The sequence below is a fragment of the Erpetoichthys calabaricus genome, chromosome 8, assembly GCF_900747795.2.
Source record: "Erpetoichthys calabaricus chromosome 8, fErpCal1.3, whole genome shotgun sequence".
NCBI lineage: Eukaryota > Metazoa > Chordata > Cladistia > Polypteriformes > Polypteridae > Erpetoichthys > Erpetoichthys calabaricus.
Genome location: NC_041401.2, coordinates 15,438,406 through 15,460,638, shown reverse-complemented (window position 1 = coordinate 15,460,638; position 22,233 = coordinate 15,438,406). Strand labels below are relative to the sequence as shown.

At 39.1% G+C, this 22,233-nt stretch overlaps 1 protein-coding gene across 6 annotated transcripts in view; it reads right to left on the bottom strand.

Moving 5' to 3' along the window:
- The window catches only part of gpr155a (G protein-coupled receptor 155a), a 65,184-nt gene extending 44,531 nt beyond the window's left edge, over positions 1-20,653 (bottom strand). For 4 of the 6 annotated variants that reach the window (XM_051930615.1, XM_028806261.2, XM_051930618.1 and 1 more), the window contains exons 1-2: positions 20,548-20,653; positions 3,902-4,412 (exon numbers count right to left, since the gene is read on the bottom strand). In XM_051930615.1, the coding sequence (XP_051786575.1) occupies positions 3,902-4,337 (436 nt within the window). In that variant the 5' untranslated portion in view covers positions 4,338-4,412; positions 20,548-20,653. The remainder of the gene's footprint in view (positions 1-3,901; positions 4,413-20,547) is intronic. The other 2 variants (XM_051930617.1, XM_051930616.1) reach the window with 2 other exon arrangements.
- Positions 20,654-22,233: the final 1,580 nt, after the last annotated feature.

Here is a 22,233-nt window from a genome sequence, read left to right as displayed (position 1 = left end):
TCCGAGACAGGATTGTCTCGAGGCACAAATCTGGGGAAATTTACAGAAAAATTTCTGCTGCTTTGAAGGTCCCAATGAGCACAGTGGCCTCCATCATCCATAAGTGGAAGAAGTTTGAAACCACCAGGACTCTTCCTAGAGCTGGCCGGCCATCTAAACTGAGTGATCGGGGGAGAAGGGCCTTAGTCAGGGAGGTGACCAAGAACCCGATGGTCACTCTGTCAGAGCTCCAGAGATCTTCTGTGGAGAGAGAACCTTCCAGAAGGACAACCATCTCTACAGCAATCCACCAATTAGGCCTGTATGGTAGAGTGGCCAGACGGAAGCCACTCCTTAGTAAAAGGCACATGGCAGCCCGCCTGGAGTTTGCCAAAAGGCACCTGAAGGACTCTCAGACCATGAGAAAGAAAATTCTCTGGTCTGATGAGACAAAGATTGAACTCTTTGGTGTGAATGCCAGGCATCACGTTTGGAGGAAACCAGGCACCGCTCATCACCAGGCCAATACCATCCCTACAAAACCAGCAAAACCAAGGAACTGGTGGTGGATTTTAGGAGACCCAGGCCTCTCATGGACCCCGTAATCATCAGAGGTGACTGTGTGCAGATGGTGCAGACCTATAAATACCTGGGAGTGCAGATGGACGATAAATTGGACTGGACTGCCAATACTGATTCTCTGTGCAAGAAAGGACAGAGCCACCTGTACTTCCTTAGAAGACTGGCATCCTTCAACATCTGCAGTAAGATGCTGCAGATGTTCTATCAGATGGTTGTGGCGAGTGCCCTCTTCTACGCAGTGGTGTGCTGGGGAGGCAGCATTAAGAAGAAGGATGCCTCACGCCTGGACAAACTGGTGAGGAAGGCAGGCTCTATTGTTGGCATAGAGCTGGACGGTTTGACATCCGTAGCAGAGCAACGGGCACTCAGCAGGCTCCTATCAATTATGGAGAATCCACTACATCCATTAAACAGTGTCATCTCCAGACAGAGGAGCAGTTTCAGCGACAGACTGCTGTCACTGTCCTGCTCCACTGACAGACTGAGAAGATCATTCCTCCCCCAAACTATGCGACTCTTCAATTCCACCAGAGGGGGTAAACGTTGAACATTATTCAAGTTATTGTCTGTTTTTTTACCTGCATTTTTTATTACTCTTTAATTTAATATTTTTTTTGCTGCTGGAGTATGTGAATTTCCCCCTGGGATTAACAAAGTATCTATCTATCATCTATCTACAGTGAAGCATGGTGGTGGCAGCATCATGCTGTGGGGATGTTTTTCAGCGGCAGGAACTGGGAGACTAGTCAGGATAAAGGGAAAGATGACTGCAGCAATGTACAGAGACATCCTGGATGAAAACCTGCTCCAGAGCGCTCTTGACCTCAGACTGGGGTGACGGTTCATCTTTCAGCAGGACAACGACCCTAAGCACACAGCCAAGATATCAAAGGAGTGGCTTCAGGACAACTCTGTGAATGTCCTTGAGTGTCCCAGCCAGAGCCCAGACTTGAATCCGATTGAACATCTCTGGAGAGATCTTAAAATGGCTGTGCACCGACGCTTCCCATCCAACCTGATGGAGCTTGAGAGGTGCTGCAAAGAGGAATGGGCGAAACTGGCCAAGGATAGGTGTGCCAAGCTTGTGGCATCATATTCAAAAAGACTTGAGGTTGTAATTGCTGCCAAAGGTGCATCGACAAAGTATTGAGCAAAGGCTGTGAGTACTTATGTACATGTGATTTCTCAGTTTTTTTATTTTTAATAAATTTGCAAAAACCTCAAGTAAACTTTTTTTCACGTTGTCATTATGGGGTTTTGTGTGTAGAATTCTGAGGAAAAAAATGAATTTAATTCATTTTGGAATAAGACTAACATAACAAAATGTGGAAAAAGTGATGCGCAGTACATACAGTATGTATCAATTAGTTCTGTAAACAACTGTAAATGGCAAATGAATCTGCTGTATTCTCCTCTTATCTTTTCTTGCAACATTAGCAAGTCTAGACTGAACAATGCAGATCCATAAAAGCAGCACTTAAAGCCAACTGTGCTTACAGTAGCAAGTTAGGAATAACAGCTGTTTACCTACGACAGTAGAAGTTGTATAAATAAAAGATGCTATGATGTAACAGGGCAGCCTATTTAGATCTACAGGTTAAATTGATGAAACAAAATATGACACAATGGCAGGTAGTATCAATAAATAATTAAATGATAACTGCAATAATTCAATATTGAGAAGAACCACTTTTACAACATAAAAGCAGTAAATACAAAATTTGAATTAAAATGCCATAAAAGCAGGGGACTGGATGGGTGATTGAAAATACTGCGTGACCCATTCACTAATTTAAAAGGTAGGGGAATAAACTATATATTATATACAGTTGTCATTTATATAAAAAGTAATAAACAAATGAATATAACGCACCCCACAAACCTGAATTTGAACAGGCAGCACTGAGAATTTTATGTTGCCTATATTTTACACATAAATACTATTTACACATTTATATACTGTATAACATCAGCAATGCTATACCTTTGATTACATACATGTTTGAGTTTTTCAACTTTATTCAAAAGATTAAAATAAAAAAGAGAGAGAGAGAAAAGTGCACAACAGTTGGATACTTTCTGAACAAATAAAACACAAGTGCCTTTGTTCTCAGCTTTTCCTGGATGCGGGTTAAGTCTGTAAAAATATTTCACATAAATACTTTACAAAAAGGCAGCTAACAGGGTTCTGTTCTCACTAATCTGCTCTCTTTCTACCTAAATACGCCCTCACACAGCTTTTGGAAAAAAAAAAGCAAGCGAGAACATGTTCAAGATGTTTGCTTGGTGGGTCTACTTAACTTTGAATAAATAGTTTGCGAAAGATTTTTTAAAAACTTAAGATCTGTTGACAATTAGTTTTTAAATGTATCGGAGTATAAGAAATTGTTACTGATAGCTGCTTCACAACTGCTGTTTCCCTTATTAATGATAAAAGAATACATTACAAACGTCAATTTATGTAAAAACATTTACACTTGGGCATTTCAAAGTCTCTTGTCCTTCTCTCAACCAAATCATCCATCTATTCCCTGAAGCAGCTATTCTAGTATAAGGTTGTGGAGAATGGCTGTTTATTCCTGCAGCATCAGGGAGAATACAAAAACAAGACCTGGGGCTGTAAGTCAGTCTACTGCTTTACAGACACATTGCTGACAAAAAACAAATCCTTTTGAATTGCAGAAGGTATACTGTGTAAAATATAAAAGACAACAGAGAAAAGACACTTCACATATAAAGAATGTGTTAACTTCAAGGCACACTGGTAAGAATGTAAACCAGGAGCTAGGTACTGTGAAGGAGCAATGTCATCCACTGCAAGTCCTTACTACTCTTAAAGTAATCCATTTTCATTGCAAATCCAACCAACACCAATCTGTGTGGAGCCTGTATAGGTTTTCTCAGAATACTCCCTTTTTCCTCCCATATCCCAAAAGTTATGGGATCAAGTTTAATTTTCAAGAGTGTGGGAGTGTTTGTGAGAGTGACCTATGCTCCACTTCTGCCACCTCCACAGATGGCTTTTGCTTTGTGCTCAATGTTTAAAGTAGACACAGTCTTAATGTTTACAATATGTCATTCACAGATTTTATCACACTGTAATTGTATTAAGGGACACTCAGCTTGGATAACAAAATTTCACCATAAATGTTCTAGGAAACACCACTAACATTTCAATACATCAAGTAAGATTCAGCAAAATAAAGAATCAACTTACCAATTCTGACTTTTATAAATGAAATCACACACACAAAAAACATAAGGATGTTAAAACTATTAAGAAAATTGACTAAATATAAAAAATGTAATTATAAATTCAGAATGACTTTTATCTACTTACCAATGGGGTATCCCAAAGCAAAATCATTGCTTTGAGTGGCAAAAATGGAAAAAAGTCCTGCTTTGCTCAACCTGCTGTCTGGACTGGCAACTAACAATGTGAGCACACACACAATAACAAACACAGTCACTTTGGCAATCAGAATGCTCCAAAGGAAAGACCAGATGACATTTGCAAAATCTAGCAATACCATGTTCTTGAATAGTAAAGCAGGAAGAGCAAATTTGGACACAAAATTACCAAGCCCTTTGGCCTGTGAAGATGTTATCATGTTTGCTCTTCCGGCAATATAGCCACACAAAATTATTCCAAAGCATTCCAGTAAAGCTGGAAACAGCTTGTCAATGGACATAGATGGAGGTATAGCCATTGTGGAAGTCAGTGTCATGTTTCTTAGTCCATAATTATAATTCTCAGTGCTTGGCATGACTGTCATCAGATATTCTCAGTACCAGGACTGGAACAGATGGGAATTGTTTCCACTGCAGGAGCCATCAGATAAACTTTGCTGCTGAAAAAGAAAGAAAACAATAAATAAAAACAACGTAACAATTCTCCCAATGGCAGTCTATTTATCTATTTATATTTATTTATCAGTTATTTATCCATAAATAAGCGAAGGTTTATGGATGTGGTGAGAGAGAACATGCAGGTGATGGGTGTAACAGAACAAGATGCAGAGGACAGAAAGAGATGGAAGAAGATGATCCGCTGTCTCATGGTTCAGTTTAATACATTTAGGCAATTACTACAAATTTACTCTTAATACTTCCATATTATGATTTGGTAAATAGGAGAGGCTTAACACAAAATATCAGGAATTAACAAATCTGCAAGAAAAACAAGTTAGAAAATGTACGCCTGGTGTAACATTCAGGTGTGTTGGGCCACTCTGTGAACCGATTTGAAAATTGGAGTACAGTGGAACCTCGAGATACGATCACCTCTGTATACGAGAAATTCAAGATACGAGGAAAGTATGAGCGAAAAATTCGGATCTAAATACGAGCATTGGCTCGCGTAACAAGCCACGAGCCAGGCTGTGGGTATGCGTGACACGTTTCCCGATCCGCCTCGACTCGGGGATTCACCCAAGCTGACGCTGCCCGCCCGTCAGCTCACTCAGTGTTCCTTGTTCTCCCGTAGCGTGTGCTTGTGATTTCATTGTTTTTTTTTGCATTTAACGTGAAAATAATTATTCCACGATACCTCTCAAGAAGATTGTTGCCTCAGATAGTGCTGCAAAGAAAAAAAAAGAAAGCCATGGCCGTTGAAATTAACTTACTTACTCCCTATCGTCTCCCTCAAGCCAGCCAGGACTCTTCATAAAGGTAAACTACAGTTATATTATTTACCAGTGTTATTTATTAAAGGTAAACTACAGTATATATTATTTATCAGTGTTATTTGTTAGGAAAATTGATTTTTATGTTGATATTTTTGGGGGTGCGGAACGGATTAACTGGATTTCCATTATTTTCAATGGGGAAGTTTGTTCTAGATACGAGAAATTCGCTATACGAGCTCAGTGCTGAAACGAATTAAACTCGTATCTAGAGGTTCCTCTGTATTTCAACTTTTTTTTTTTAATAAATTTCCTCCAAGAAACATTTTTTTGTTTATTAAATATTTTTGTAACAGTGAGTCATATTCAAAAGTGATTGTGTTAAACAGAATGCAATTCCACGTGTTAGCAGACAACATTAAATGTGTTTTTAACAACACTTTACAACGGTGTTAAAAATTAGCACAAAAAGGCTTTATACATAGCCAATGGCATTTCAAGTAATCTGAAAATGGCATTGATGGAATGTGATATTGGTGGAGGGTTTGCGGCTATAATTGTTATTCAAATTTTCTTAAACATAACATTTTTGAAAGTATGCCACCCATAGAGTAGTATTCAATAATTAGCAACTGAAAAAAATAAATACTCATTTAAAATATCCAATGCTAGCACAAAATCAGTATCAATATTACCCTATGAAATGAGAAAAAGTACTGAAATAAGTATTAATATTAATAAAGTATTAAAACTAATATTAATAAGAATATTATCGAAAACACAGTATTTTGATAAAATTATATAAATAACTAAGAATTTGGAAAGTAACTGATTATTGTACAATGCCAAATCAGAAAATGCTGGGACTGTATGGAAAATGCAAAAAAGCGGTGATTGTTAAATTTACTTTGACTTTTATTTCATTGCAGACAGTATGAACCCAAGATATTTCATGTTTTGTCTGGTCATACTCATTTAATTTGTTAATATACATCCAGGTGTGACACGGTGGCCCAGTGGTAGCGTTGCTGCCTCGCAGTAAGGAGCCCCGGGTTCGCTTACTGGGTCATCACTGTATGGAGTTTGCATGTTCTCCCCGTGTCTGCGTGGGTTTCCTGCCACCTCCCTCCTGTGTGTGTGTGTGTGCCCTGCGTTGGACTGGTGCCCTGCCCAGGATTTGTTCCTGCCTTGCGCCCTGTGTTGGCTGGAATTGGCTCTATCAGACCCCCATGACCCTGTGTTAGGATATAGCGGGTTGGGCAATGACTGACTGACTGACTAAATATACATCCATTCCAGCATTTCAGGAATGCAATACATTCTAAAACAAAGTTGGGACGGGAATATGAAAGGTGACAATAATGTTGAAGATTTTAATCTCAGTCTGAAGACAGAAGCAAAAGCGTCTCTTCATGAACATATAAACCACAACGTACGCTCAGCCTGTTGTGTGTTATACTGGTATGTAATCATCGGTGAGTAAACAGCAATCCTGCTCCATCCTTGTTATTAGAGGCCAGTGTGGTCAGATTTTCTGCCTGTAGATCAATTGGGGTTACATTTCCATCTGAAAGGTTTGCAGGGTTCGGGGTCATGGCCCCCTGTGATTGTCACGTGGTATCACACGGAGAAAAATCTCAAAAGCAGAGTTTCAAACCAGGGCTGTGGAGTCAGTAGATAAATCCTTCAACTCCGACTCCTTAGTTTCTGGTACTTCTGACTCTGACTCCTCTGTATTTAATATGCTAATGTATTTTCCATGTTGATTGAAGGGAGGCAACATACACGTCATTTAACCACAGAACTACTGGCTAGGAAGCTGACTCTCCACCGTATTGGCCAGTTTGAACAAAAGACAAGAACCCCTGAACACACATCAGGCCATAGCACACACCTCCACCTATATCATTACACTTGTTTACATTCAAATTAACTTTTTAAAACACATTATATCTGAAATAAAATGAAAACACATTTTGTAATGTACCATAATCCAGATTACAATATGTGAATGTCAGGTTGTATAATAGCTCAGCTGAACTTCACACTAGTAGTAACACAACTATGTACTGGGCTTTATTCTTACATCAGAGAAGGACTTAATTATGACTGTTGTTTGTGAAATGGGACATTTGAACTTGGCATTTTTTTTTCATTACAATTTAAATTTATTAGGAGTCGGAGTCGGTACATTTTTGCCAACTCCGACTCCAGGTACACAAAATTGTCTCTAACTCTGACTCCACAGCCCTTTTTCAAATAACTCATATACTTATGTGAAATCAAATAGCAGGGGTCTGTCCCCCCTTGAGGTTTTATGTGAGTTGTAAGTGTATCTTAAATAAGACATTTACCACTGGTCGGGATCTATTTTGTATACAAGGGGTAAGAAGACTAGGGGCTTGACAGGACTGTTCATGTATATTACATTGCAAGTGCAGGCCATGTCAGTTGTAAACTGTGAGTCAGGGGCATTGATGGCATGCTCCCAGGACTGTTGGTTGTGCAACATGACATAGCCAGTGACTCTGCCCAACTAGATTGCAACTCTCCCTAATAAAATCAGAAAGGTTTGATGGTGTCTTTAGCTGTGGGGGCGAGCTCCAAGTACATGAGAGGTGAAACCAATAAATGCTCACCTAGAAGTACAATGCATATAATGCAACAATGAGGAGTAAGGAATGTGATCATTTTAGATCATCGCAAACAAAAAAGAAGCTCATTGCGTTTTATAAAAAAACAAAAGCCAGAGACCACACCTGTGAAACCTTCACTCAGGCACCGTCTTCGTCAGGCAGCACGTTATTATTTCTCAGAGACAGTTCATGATACTATGGAAATGTGAAATTGTGCTGGAAAGTCATCACACAACAGCATGGTTTGACCTCCCCAGCCATTACTAGTCACATAAATTGATATGAACGGGCAACAACTTCAGGTACTACAGTTGTCAAGTTTCACATTCCCTCCAACAAGAAGTCATAGAATGTGGCATTGGCTTAAACTATCAAAATGTTTTTGCTACCAAAAATGTCTCTTCAAAACACCTTACGCAGAAAATTGATACCAAGTATTGTCATTTCAGGGATTAATAGACAGAAAAACTTGGCTTTTATAATGCCATTATTCCAAAATGTTTACACAGACGCACAGTCCGAGGAGTCACTGTGAATTACTTGGTTGCAGCATGGCTCGGGCAAGTAAAGCTGTTTTTTCTCTTTTTGGATAAATCTTTATTTTTTGAAGATGTATGTTACAGGGCTCAGAACATAGACCACATTGTTTTTTGGCTGGGTGGGGGAAACAGGGTGGTGGGTTTGCTTTTAATCTAATATTAGTGATAAGCCATCAATTTCAGTGAAATTAATCTTTTTTCCTTTCAAAGAAATAATAGCAAAACTAAAACATTAAGGGACCAGTTAAATTTATACCATTGATTACATCTTGCCTGAAGAAGGGGCCTCGAAAGCTTGCATATTGTAATCTTTTAAGTCAGCCATTAAAAGGCGTCATTTTGCTCGACTTTTCACTACATTCATAATGGCTAACAAGGTACAACTCCCTAGTACTACCACTGAGAGAGGAAGAATGGTGTTTAAATATATAGTATTTGTTTAAAGACGAATGTACACTTTTTTTTTTTCTTTTTTATACACAAGGGGATTACACTTTTCATCAAGCAGCAGGAGTGGTCCCTGGCTAAGGAGAGGCAGTCTAATCAGTGCATTGCAAACAAAATTTAAATGGGAAGAGCACAGGTATATATTTATGGCTCTGTGCCACTCACAGGGTCCAAAAGACAATGGTTTCTTAACCTAAACATTGAGAGCATTGCTTACGTAAAAGTGTCGCACAGAGCGGAGTTCTATATACTACTTGAGCTTCTCTGATGATATTGTGATGAATTACAAGCGCATGCATGGCTTATATTTTCCAAGCCTATTCTCACAATGTTGTATCCACATCTACATATTTAATAAATGTAGGTGGAAAACAATACACATTAGCCTGAGAATGCTACCTTTGGCAATTTAAAAAAAGAAAAAAAAAAACATTCATTTATTAATATGGGAAATGCAGACATGCAGCAGTAAAGAGGTCATCGTGTACTGCCCCAAGTTGAATGCCACGTCCAAACTTTCAATGCTGTTGCGCTTCTGCAAAGTTGAACCTTGAATTGTAATGAACCAACAATATAAGGTTTTCATCATGAACAATAAGCAGTAAGCACCATTACCTCATGGATCCAGCGCACCAGGTTCAAGTCCTGGCCAGGACACTGCCTGAAGAGCATATTCTACTCCTGTGTGCACTTTTTTTTTTTTTATAGACCGGGGTCTCCAACACGTCGATTGCGAGCTACCCCTTTCCAAGTAGCTCGCCAAAGGGTTAATGAATCCTACATAAATTTGAAAACTTGATTAGTCAAATTAGTGGTGGGTGATCTTTCCATAAAACCGTATCACGATCCTTTTAACACAAAATCACGATCCACAATCTGAATTGCAATCTATCTTTTCAATGTGGCATACACTTAAGAGAATATCCGGACTCAAACTCATCAAGACCTAAGTAACACTTTATTTTTAAATATCAAACAAAGTTGAATGCAACTGTTCTCTCGTTCGCTAGCTAAGCGGAGTTAAGGAACACGTCCCGATGCTGGCGAGTGAGTGAGGAAGGCCCCTTCCCCTGGGCCCGCTGCGTGTTTCTTGAATTTGCGCAAATAAATCAGTACCACAAGCAAACTCTGATACAAAGAGAAATGAGAGATGTCGCAAAATCAACTAGAATGTTCAAGCAAATTATAGAAAAAAACCCGATCTAAATCCGTTAAGTAGTTCTCTCGTGAAAAGCAGACAGACAGACAGACATTGGATTTTATATATTATATGTTAGTAAACCTTCAAAATAATGTGCAGTTAAAGTCTCAACAGCATTCTCAGCACTTCTGGAGCTTAGTAGAGCCCGATAACTATAAGAATCTTCACCAAGCTGCTCTGAAAATGTCTGCTTTGTTTGTGTCTCCATACCTCTGTGAGTGTGACATGAATGTCATGAAATCAAAGTTCAGAACATGACTGACAGACGAACATTTAAATGACTCCATCAGAGTGAATCTCAGTGGCTCCACTCCACCAGACACCTGCCTCTCTTGTTGAGTCATCTGACGAACTAAACAACACATCACACGTGCGACTGGACCTGTGAATAAAGTGACACAGTGACATACGACAAAATGACAAATGAAGAAGTCATATCTGTGTATTTGGAATTGCATTGTTTTGTTTTGACAGCATTCATGTTTTAATTCAATAGTGTGAGATACACTAGAAAATGCACACAGACATACAAAATGCACTTGCAGGTGAACTAAATATTTTTTTGTGATGTTTTAATGCAAAATATGAGTTGTGGACACCGACATTTTGTAAATGTTCAGGCAAAACAAGCTTATTCAGTTTATTCTCATATCTTATTTCAACACAAACAAACATTAGAAAATATGAGTAGCTCTCGGCCATTTTCATTTTGTAAAAGTAGATCTCTGGGGAAAAAAGGTTGGAGACCCCTGGTATAGACATTCTTCCAAGTAGTCCACGTAGATTTTATTATCTTTTATTATCCCACACAATGCAGGTTAACTGATCTGTATGAAGTTACTGTGGTAAAGTTATTCAGCACATTTGGATGGTACTGAGCAGATGTTCATTACCCCAAAATAAAACTAAAGAAACCAAACTAGACATCACTAAACTATCATGATCCTAACTTCTAAAGATGTGCAAGTAAGACTCAAATCATATCAGAACATTACAGTTTATAAATCAGAATATAGTAAAAGGACTTCTGAGTGGAAATATACACTTATGTTACAATTAACTACTGTTTTCACTTCAGCTATTTATTGCCAGCAGTGACTTAATTATAATGGATGTGTTCACAATTCAACTAAATGCAAATGGGTATCTTTGCTTTTTTTCTGAAAATGAATGGCAAATTCAATTTGCTGGTACATTAACACATAGTGAGACCAAATATAAATACAAGAATGAATAATCAATACTGAAAAAATAAAAAAAGGAAATGAGTTTACAGTTTCTCTTTTCTACTTCTTGAATATATTTGCTGAAAGGCAGGTTTGCACTCACATTACATTACCATTACTATACAGCATTATTTCCCTATTAAGCATGTAGGAGGATTAACAACTTATTTTTCAAAACGAAGTTATTTTTTGCACTTTTTATATATCAATGAAGTACAGCAAACCTTTCATTTGTGTGTTTTTTGTGACCTTGTAACTACACATATTCACATTACACAAAATGAGGACAAACTGGCCATTTCTGATCCACTGCCTAAACACCGGTGCAACACTAAACTGTTTGACATTATTGGCAACTAGGGGCCAAAAACCAATTAATTGCCACAAAATGGTGAACAATCTCAACTGTCAATATTGAGCCCTGGAATTGTTCTGGATTTTTGGTGAATTACTGAGAAACCATTCTTAAAAGTAGAAGGAAGCAGACGTATTATTACAGAGCATCTTAATTACTCTAAATATGGGTTTTTAAAAATGGCAACCAAAAGTTAATGCCAGGTTTCCATGCTTAGCAAGCACTTTTAAAACTTAATGTTGAGCCTTGATTTCAATTAGCACTTGTGTGTAAATAAACCACAAGCAACAACTTCTCCAAACTTTGACCTTTGGCTGGCTTTTTTTTTTCCTGAGGTAGCTGAAAACTTGAGGAACTCTCTACACAAAAATTACACATTTCCAATCAACTTAACATTCGCGACTTTAGCATACAGGAGAAAAGCTGGAGTTGATGGAATAAACCCATGCAAACTGTCCTCTGTACACATAACAATACTACTACTATGACTATTACAGGGGTCCCCAACTCCAGCTGCAGGTTTTCACTCTAACCCTTTTCTTAATAGGTGACTTGTTTTTGCTAATAATTAACTTCTTTGAGTTAATTTTAAATTTACTTGCTCTTGAAGACTCTGACACCTTAACCATTTCATTTTCCTTAATTAACAACCAAACAATAATAAGATACAAAATGAGCCAAAATATGACCAGCAAACTGTGTCCACCATACAATATCTGTAAATAAAGAAAGATGAAGGTCTCGGGAACATTGTTTAACAGTGGTCTTAGAAAAGAGAAAATAGCAAGGATGTGCTATTGCACAATGAGAGCAGCAACAAGCCGTGGAATTAAAGAATGGGTTTAATTGACAACAAGAATTTGCTCCTAATTAAGCAACTGGTTGGAGTGAAATTGGTTAGAGGTTTAGGTCCTGATTTTGCTGGTTCACTCACTTCACATTTCATTTCTTTTTGGATGCCATTTAAGGAAGGAAATGAAGCAATTCAGTGGAAAGATGAAGAAATTCAGGGGAACAAATCTTAAAAAACCCAAGTCAATTGAAATAATTCAAAAGAAATTAATTAGCAGCAAAAACAGGTCACTAATTAAGAAAAGGTTTTGAATCAAAACCTGCAGCCACGGTGGTCCTCCAGGACCAGAGATGGGGAGCCCTGCTCTATTACAAAGGGAGAACAAGCAAGTTCTGCACAGGCAGTGTGACTGGATGTATAATCTAAATCAAGGCGCTGGAACCATAAGGCATTGGCAATGCGCACTACCAGCATCATGCCATTTAAATAACATGATTTTTCTACCTTATTTATTTTGAAATAGTATAAAGGAAAAAAATACTGATACATTTAGTTTTCTTTAGGACGTGAATATGCCTATTAAACATTTCTGGATGAACAAAGGATAAAGTAAATGACAGCAATCTCAAAAGTAGGAACTGGTTTAACTGCACTACTTGGACTGAGTTTGAGACTATATACCCTGTAGTTTGTTAAAATACAAAACACAGAATATTTTGAACAAGAAGAAAATGTGGTTTAAAATATAGATATACAGGGTAGGATTCAAAAGTAATTAGCCTCATTTTGTTCTGACGCGAACGAACCTCGCCGCGCGCCCCTCTTGCCAGCGACGGCGACGGTGGGTGCTGGCTTCACAACGCAACGGAGCTCCTACTGCTCCGAGCTTTCAGAGCGGTAGGATCGGCCTTGACGGGAACCCCTGTGCGGTAGTGCGTTACACGGCGGAATGGAAAGTTCGTTAGAGCAACGGTACGCGTTGAAGACGAAGACCATGCTCATTGCCTTCTTCGGAGTGAAGAGGATCATCCACTACCAGTTTGTCCCGCAAGGACAGACCGTGAATGCTGCTTACTACTTGGAAGTCCTGAAAAGGCTGAAAAGAAGCGTCGCGCGCAAGCGAAGGGACATCAAAGACAGCTGGAAGCTTCACCACGATAACGCGCCCAGCCACACTGCCTTCATCGTGAGTGCCTACCTGGCCCGGGTGAACGTTCCGGTGGTCCCCCAGCCTCCCTACAGTCCGGACGTGTCGCCTTCTGACTTCTTCTTGTTTCCGCGCTTAAAATCAGCGCTGAAAGGAAAACGCTTCGACTCGATCGAGGACATCCAAGCAAATGTCAAGGCAGCCCTTGCAGCCATCCCGGAACAGGCCTACATGGACGCCTTCGAGTCATGGAAAAGCCGCCTACAAAAGTGTATTGATGCAGGAGGTGCCTATTTTGAAGACTATTAATTAGTTGTACCGATTTGCTCAATAAATTTGTCTTTTTGAACAAAGGCTCATTACTTTTGAATCCTACCCTGTATTAGGGGCTTCGCCCTCTGCTCACTTCACTTGCCAATCCCCCTGGCCTGCGCTACGCGCCAGCCACTTCATGTCTCTGCCGCTCGAGTATGCGAATTTCACTTTCACCAAACAACAAATCTTAATTCTCACGGATACGCTTCTTCATTAAGAAGAAACACTACTTTTCCCTGATTGCATGAATTAGACAATTTACATGTGTCCGACTTAAAATTTAAAGCTGAACAATATACTTCTGTCATATCACCTATGTCCATATATTCTATCTCTTTTCACTGTTCTGTTATTTCATCCATCCATCCATCATCCAACCCACTATATCCTAACACAGGGTCACAGGGGTCTGCTGGAGCCAATCCCAGCCAACACAGGGCGCAAGGCAGGGAACCAATCGCGGGCAGGGCGCCAGCCCACCTCTGTTATTTCACTGAATAATAATTTATGTTTGTTAGCGCTAATGCAATCTTTACTATCAATTTTCTGAGACTTTCGAATTTTAGTACTTTCATGATCCCTAACCTGCTGTGCATGTGTATTGTGCCAACGTTTCTTAACCTCTTTATGACGTTCTGCTTTGTCTTCTACTCTTTTGTCTTTTATTTCTGGCCCTGGGCATGGTTAAATATCTTGGCACAAAGACTTGAATTATTCATCTGAAAAAGTCTTGTCTCATTCCATGATTTTTTTATATAATAGAAACATTTATATAAACTCAAGATGAGTGCATGGACATATGGTATACAAAATAAATGTTTTTAAACAGTTGTTTACTCTATATGACACTCTGACCAGAAATAAAATAAAGCAAGAAGTCATACCTTCTTAGGTGCACAGCACCTTAACCACTAGCAAGAACAATTCACTTACACCTAGTCCTGCTCCCAATTCTCGTCTTTCTCAGTTTTCTAAGCTACCTTCTTCCCCACTACGGAGATCTAAATTCTTACTCCTTTACTAATCTATTTGTACTTAATTTACTGTAGTCTGTACAGTTTTTCTACTGACTGTGAAATAAATTTAAAAACCCCTTTGGGTCCACTATAATCTCACTGTTACCATCCAACATTGCTACCATCCTCATCATGCCGTGTTTAACAAAACAAACTCTTTATTTCTTCATTCTGATGACTAATAATTATTGCTTCTTTTTCATTCTCTTTATTTGCATCTCCTCTTGACTGCTTTGCTTTTCTACTCCAATCCACACATACAGTAGCTGCCTCTTTGGCAACTATTACATTTCCAAATTGTGATGCCCATCCCTACTATTGTTACATACTGCATTCCAGTAACTCAACTGTTTACCTGTGCTGATTTAAGCTTTTCATGCAGTTTTCTCATACTTCACTTTTTTTTTTTTGCAAACCACACAGGTTCCTTTACAATATTTATTATTATTCATGAGTTCTACTCTATTTGTGTGATTTTGCACTATTGCCTATCAAGTGATAGAAGGAAGCAGTGCTTTAACTCTGACTAAAGATTTAATTCCAAAATATGGAATTACATCTGGGGATTAGAGGTTCCCAGTAGAATATTACAATCATTAAGCCACAGCTCTCTCTTGCCTCTTTAAAGGTTTCCCCTTTATCCCAGACCCTTAAGGTGATACAACAGTAAGTATAAATTGAAACTGCCACTCAGATTCCAAAGAAGCTGGTTATGTTTGTTTCAAAAGGTTATTGTTATTAAATTCTTCTAGTGCCAGAGGCCTGTATAAGCCTGCTTGACATATATGTAGTGTTGCCTGTGGCTAATACTTTGTGCTGTAAAAAGTGCAAGATTATTGGTTCAAACCCCAGCTTTGACATGTTGTGTAAACCTGAAAAAGTGACCTAACCTGTGCAGATGTCTGAAGACAGTACTTCCAGTCAGATGGGGTGTCCCTTAAGGGTTCACTGTCTAACCAAATTCTCCTTTCTCTAACCTATTTTGACTGCACACTGGGAGCAACCATTTTGTGTAGTAAATGGTCAGTTGCATGTTATACTGATAAGAAATCAATTGCAAGAACAATACACTTCCACAAAAGTCACTGTGGTGTGTTTGCTCGACTTTCCCTGGCCAGCAATGAAGGAGTCTGTTGACTGAACAAGTGCCCATGTAGTGTGGTTCTTGCCTATCTTTATGTGGATGGGTTGTAGCTCTACTTTCAAAAATAAAAAAATCAATCCATTAACTGGGCAGTGAAGAATCTGACCCATTTTTTATTGCTGTTGGAAGTATGCTATATTGCTATTACAATTTCCTCAAAACCTCACTGGCCAAACTGAGGAATTAAAGTAAAATAATCAAAAATATCCCAATACATCACAGGCAGCCACTTGCATAAATCCACACTTTATGAACTGGTATGGATTTGGAATCATGGCTCCGACCAATATAAATATTCAACCGCTGTCAGAGCTGCTGCTCCTCTTGTTTAATACTACTCTTATTATATTTAGCTATAATTGTTTTTTATCGGTAAATCTGTTCCATTCCATTTGACTTTTACGTTTCCACTGTGGTACTTCATCAGTCTTTGAAGTGGATGCATTGTCATATATCATGGAGCTGGCTTTCAGACATCTTATATCCAAATACCTATTGCCATCATGGCTGGCGCAGTGGGTAGCGCTGCTGCCTCGCAGTTAGGAGACCTGGGTTCGCTTCCCAGGTCCTCCCTGCGTGGAGTTTGCATGTTCTCCCCGTGTCTGCTCGGGTTTCCTCCTGGTGCTCCGGTTTCCTCCCACAGTCCAAAGACATGCAGGTTAGGTGCATTGGCGATTCTAAATTGTCCCTAGTGTGAGCTGTGTGTGTGTGTGTGTGTGTGCCCTGCGGTTGACTGGCGCCCTGCCCGGGGTTTGTTTGTCATCATTTGTTTACAGGACAATCATTTTCAGAAAACTGAGCAGGACAGTTGGAATTAGTATTTTAAACCAGTCTAAATTTTATAGACAATACTATATATTTATGTCCTTTCCAATTTCCTTTTCAGGTCTCCAACCAAAATATTATATTGATAAAATACTAGTTGGCTCTGCCCCCTACTTGCTTCGCTCATCAACGCCCGGGCAGGTGCTATGCACTAGTCACTTTCACGGCTCTGCCGCTTGCGTGTATAGAAGCAGATGTACAATTCAAACAGGTTGTTATTTTCATGGGAATTGTTACATATGCATAATAGAACTAACTGTTTTACATTACAGAGAGTAATTAACCATAGTAAAAGATAGTAAAACATAATCGAAAGAAAATTGTGTTTCATGTTGCGTTATACGTTTTTGTTCTGTTTGGCTTTGAAATTAACATGCAAATACTTTTTAAACTTACATTTTTACTGTAAAACTTTAGTAATAACAGTATTTGGAATTAACTTTACGTCAATATCGCACTGAATTTTGATTCTGTGTTTGGAGTCACATCGTGACAATGCAACGTATAATTGCCCGTGAGTGAATATCATTTCTTTCTCTCTAATAAATAAACCAACTTTTTCAAATGTTTGTCCCTGTGATTTGTTAATTGTCATAGCAAAAGCTATTCTAATGGAAAACTATAAATATTTTAATACGAATGGCAAATCAACATCTCCTTTGGTGTCTAATGTTATCCCCTGAAGATATATTACATTTCCTTTCTTGTCGCCTGTTAATATTTTACTTGTCAGAATTGTTTGACCAATTTTGAATACAACTAATCTTGTCCTATTGTATAGCCCATCACTCAGACATAAATTATGCAATAACATTACGATACATCCTTCTTTCAACAGTAATTCGGCCGGTGGAAGACCAGACAGTGTTAACAGTTGTAGATATTCTACATGATATTGTAAGTTGATGTTTTCATCTTCTGCACCATCGCCACCAACTGTTTCAGCATAGTCTATTGATATGCATTTAACCAATTTGCCGTGTAACCGATCAACAATTTTTGCATTAACTCGTTCTCAAATACAGAGGTCTAAGGAATTAGAAACCTAGGTACAAATCAGAAAGAAGTCCTGGACAGGAGTTCATCTATAGCACAGGTGCCGAACTCCAGTCCTGGAGGGCCTCAGTGGCTGCAGGTTTTCATTCTAACCACCTTCTTCATTAGTGACCATTTTTTTTGCTGCTAATTAACTTCTTTTGCCTTAATTTTAATTAACTAGACTCAGCCCCTTTGTTGTTTCTTTTTCCTTAATTATCAGTAAAACAATAATGAGACACAAAACAAGCTGCCCACACGACCAGCTATCCACAATATCTGAAAATAAAGAAAGGTGAAGGTATCAGTAAGACTGAACTCTCAGATCACCAAAACATTTTGACGGTGTTCTTAGCAACAACAGAAAATCAACAAATTTTGGAAATGTCTGCTTTGGCAGAATGAGAGCAGCAACAAGCCATGGAATTAAAGAACGAGTTTAATTAACAGCAAGAATTAGCTTCTCATTAAGAAACTGGTTGGAGTGAAATTGGTTGGAGTTTGAAGACCCAGTTTAGCTGGTCATCTGTTGGCTCGTTTCACATCTCATTTCTGTTTGGCTGTCATTTAATGAAGAAATGAATCAAGTCAGAGCACTGAATCCTTAATAACAGGGCTATTAAAACAAAGGGCAAATGAGTTAATTAGCAGTGAAAACTGGTCACTGATTAGGAAAAGGGTTAGAATGAAAACCTGCAGCCACTGCGACCCTCCAGGCCTGGAGTTCGACACCCCTGATCTATAGGTAGGAAGACTTACATATACTTATCCTAATAGGCACATCTTCACAGGGAAACAAGCCTTCTTGGAGAAAAACCATGTTGGCACTGATAAAGCATGAAAACTCCACACAGATGATGATCAGGCCTGGAATTGTGGGGCTCCGAGGTAACAGTACTAAGCCCATCCCAAAAACATGTCACCCTCTTGCTAGAAACATCAGCAGCCTGACGAAGACAACCAGTCTTATGCACCCAATGTCTCGAAAATAACATAAAGCTGAAATTTGAAGGTGCTTAAAGTCTTACTCTCTACCACACAATTTGGTGAATCATTCCAGGTGTCTATGCTTCTCTGTGTGAAGAAAAACTGTCTAATATTTGTCTGACATTCACCCTTAACATTGTCTCCATGCCCGAGGAATGGAAATACCTAAGGATTTTTTCCTTCTCCTTTCCCTCGGCAGGATTAGTTTTTTTTTTTGTTTTGTTTTCATCATGTGTATTTCTCTTTTTCTTTTGTCATCTTGTCTTTGTACTTTAAGTGCATTACACAACCTTATTAAATATTCTGAATTATTCTCACTAAATTTGATGTCGCTTATTTACTCTCAGAGTGTACATCTTTTTAAAAAGTGTTTAAGAAATATAGGATATTAGTAGTTTGCACCTGAATTCACTCTTAAAAGTTCAATGTCATTTTCAGTTTCTCATGGTTAGTGCCCTTTTATAAAATTTTCTTGCAAAAGCCATTATCCCTGCCCATCCCATGATAATCACATCCAGTATTTCTGTACAGAATATTGCAAAGAATTGAATACTGGCAAAAAAAAATCTACAGTCACATAGGAAGAGTGAGATAACTCCACAAAGACAGTAATAATGCTGGGGTTTTATTTATCACAGTTAACAAACAGCACACAGCAAATAATGGGGAAACTCAACAAAGGAAAGAAATTTACATTACAATAACGAATCCGTACAACGGCATGAAGGAAAACAAAACCTAGCGCATCTAGTGGAATGCAGCTGTGATGTGGCATGAAGAAAAAGGAAATAAAAAAAGTACAAATGAAGCTGAGAAACTAATTGACACTAAATGATCAGTAGCACTAATTCTGAACGTTTGCTCACTTTCTGAATCTGTTTAGACCAGAACAGATGTTTAGGGAGTCAGAGCCGATTCAACTTAGTACAGCATTCCAGTGCAGAACTGCAAACACTCTGGTCATGATGGCAGTTCATCCCAGGGCACACTCCTGTTTAGTCACTAATATACATTTGATTGGGCTCACCGAGGAAAAAACAGAGCACTCAAAAACGGGTGAATGTCCACACTGCACAGAGGATTCGGGATCCATGAAGCTCCTGCTGTAACCATTTAACCAAGTCACTTTATTCTTCATTAAAATTTTAGAACTGATAGACTACGAAAAGTTAAGAAATGTGAAAGGCACAAATCCACATGGGGTCACGACGTATACTGTACATGCTGTGCAAAGTGCCATACGATGGAGTGAAATAAAAGAAAAACGGTACGCGCGTCCAATTTCCTCCTCCAGTCCAATGACATACAATCTGGCTTTAAAAAGTGGCTGCAGATTTAATGTTAATATTTATTATTATTATTATTTTCACGTTTGATCCTTTATGTCATTGCTCCAAAAACAGAAAGCATTTTCCCTAACTCTAAAAAAATGAAGGAATAAGAGGTATAAGACTTGTCAATGTAATGATCAGCTGTATCGGCACACCAAACTATATTTACTTCTATAAATGAACAATCAGTTAAAAAAAATGCAGTGCGGTGTTCACGAAGCCCCCATCTGCATTCCAAAAGAAGTCAATGAAATGACAGGATGAGTCCAGACACCGGAACATATAATGTACTTGGAGGAATAGAACTCAGACGTAATATGTATATGTGACATATATTATTAAAACAATAATATTAAATAGATACCGCAAGCGCACTGAAATAACCATTTCATACCTACTTCCTTCCATCCGTAATCACCAGTCAGCGTTGTGCAACTTTCCACGCCGTATCTGTAGGACATTAACAAACAAGGCCAGGACGGACATCGTGATAAGCCAATCACAATAGCATTATTCATTACGCAATACACCACTGTCCAATCGAATTGAACGGAAAGGTTTCTTGGGGTGGAGCCGACTGCGCTCGCTCTCACGCGGCATTCTCACGCGCCGCTCTTGGTCGAGTGGAGGTTGACGTCATATGGAGTGGATTTTGTGTTTTATTTGAAAGTGGGCTGCGTGATATCTCGCTGCAAGGTGCCGGACACGAGCATTTGAATGTGCACAGGCAGGTTCATATAGATTGGGGTACGTTTTCAAATGTATAACAGTTGGAAATACCGGATAATATCTTTAATAATGTTCTTGTATTACGTTAGAGTTCCATTAAGTGTTAACTAATGATAAAATCGAGTGGCAGAGAAACAACACATTAGTGTGTATTCAGAATCGGAATGTGGGTCAGCACCTGCCCCTGCTTACGAACGTATTTTAATTTGTGTATGTTGGTTTCGTCCAATAGTCAGTTAGCTGCATCCATAAATACTATTGTAGCAGAAACACAAGTTTGATTCCTTGCCACACTGTTGTCAGTTGACCAATGTCAGTTAGTATTGATCTATTTGGGAGTGTGTCTTGTAGTGTACTGACGTCCCATCCAGGGTAGGTTCCCCCAAGCACCTGATGCCCACATAGAAGTGGGTTAAATACGTAGATACATCTCTCAATGCTTCCTGAGCACATTATCAGTGATGTTACTTGGGATCATTGGGTGTTTCAAGTCTTTAAACATCAGACACCTTTGCCCACACGACCCAGCTATGGTTGATTAGAATATGGCTTGTGCTTGGGTGGCACTTCCTTCACCCCATGGGCCTCCTCTCCTGATCCAGGGCCATCTTGAGATTCTTTCTGCTGCCTCTGTGTTGTTCTTGAAGGCTCTTCTCCACCTCTGACCTTTGATGGCAAGTGTACTGAAGGCTCTAGAGTGATTGCCTGCAAAGTTTCTGCAACTAATTCCAGTGGGCATACACCTTCCCTGGCTAGATTGTTTCATCAAGCTGGGGGTGGGGACTCCTTTGATCTTTCTATCTTGTGCATAACAGATTGCTTCTTTTATCGTTCTGGATTGGGGGTATTGGTGAAAAGGCCCATTGCTGTCACAGTTCCCTGGGCACACACCCAGAGTGCCTAAATGGTAGATCTGTACCTGACCTTGCCCTACAGCTCTGTTTCCAGCAATCCAGCACAATATCCTTGGCCACTTGACCAGCTTCCTCACTGCTCCAAAAGAACAATGCTCTTCGTTGCTTCTTAGGTTGTTTGGCCTCAAGGTAGTTGAGGCAATATGCTGTGGGAATTTCAGCAGCTCCTCCAAATACACAAATGCCAATATAAAGCAATTGCCAGGACTCCCTCCGTCTTTTTATTTCTAGTTCACGGCTGCTCTTCAGGCTTCACAAGTTTGCAGTTATTTGAGAGATTTGACTTGGTCTTCGTCTGTTCTTAATTCCCATGCAGTTAGCTTCTGCAATGTGCAGCACCTGATTATGGCGCCAGGTCTACTGACCTTTACCTAGAGTTTTTGTACAGCAGTTCAAGATGTGCTGCA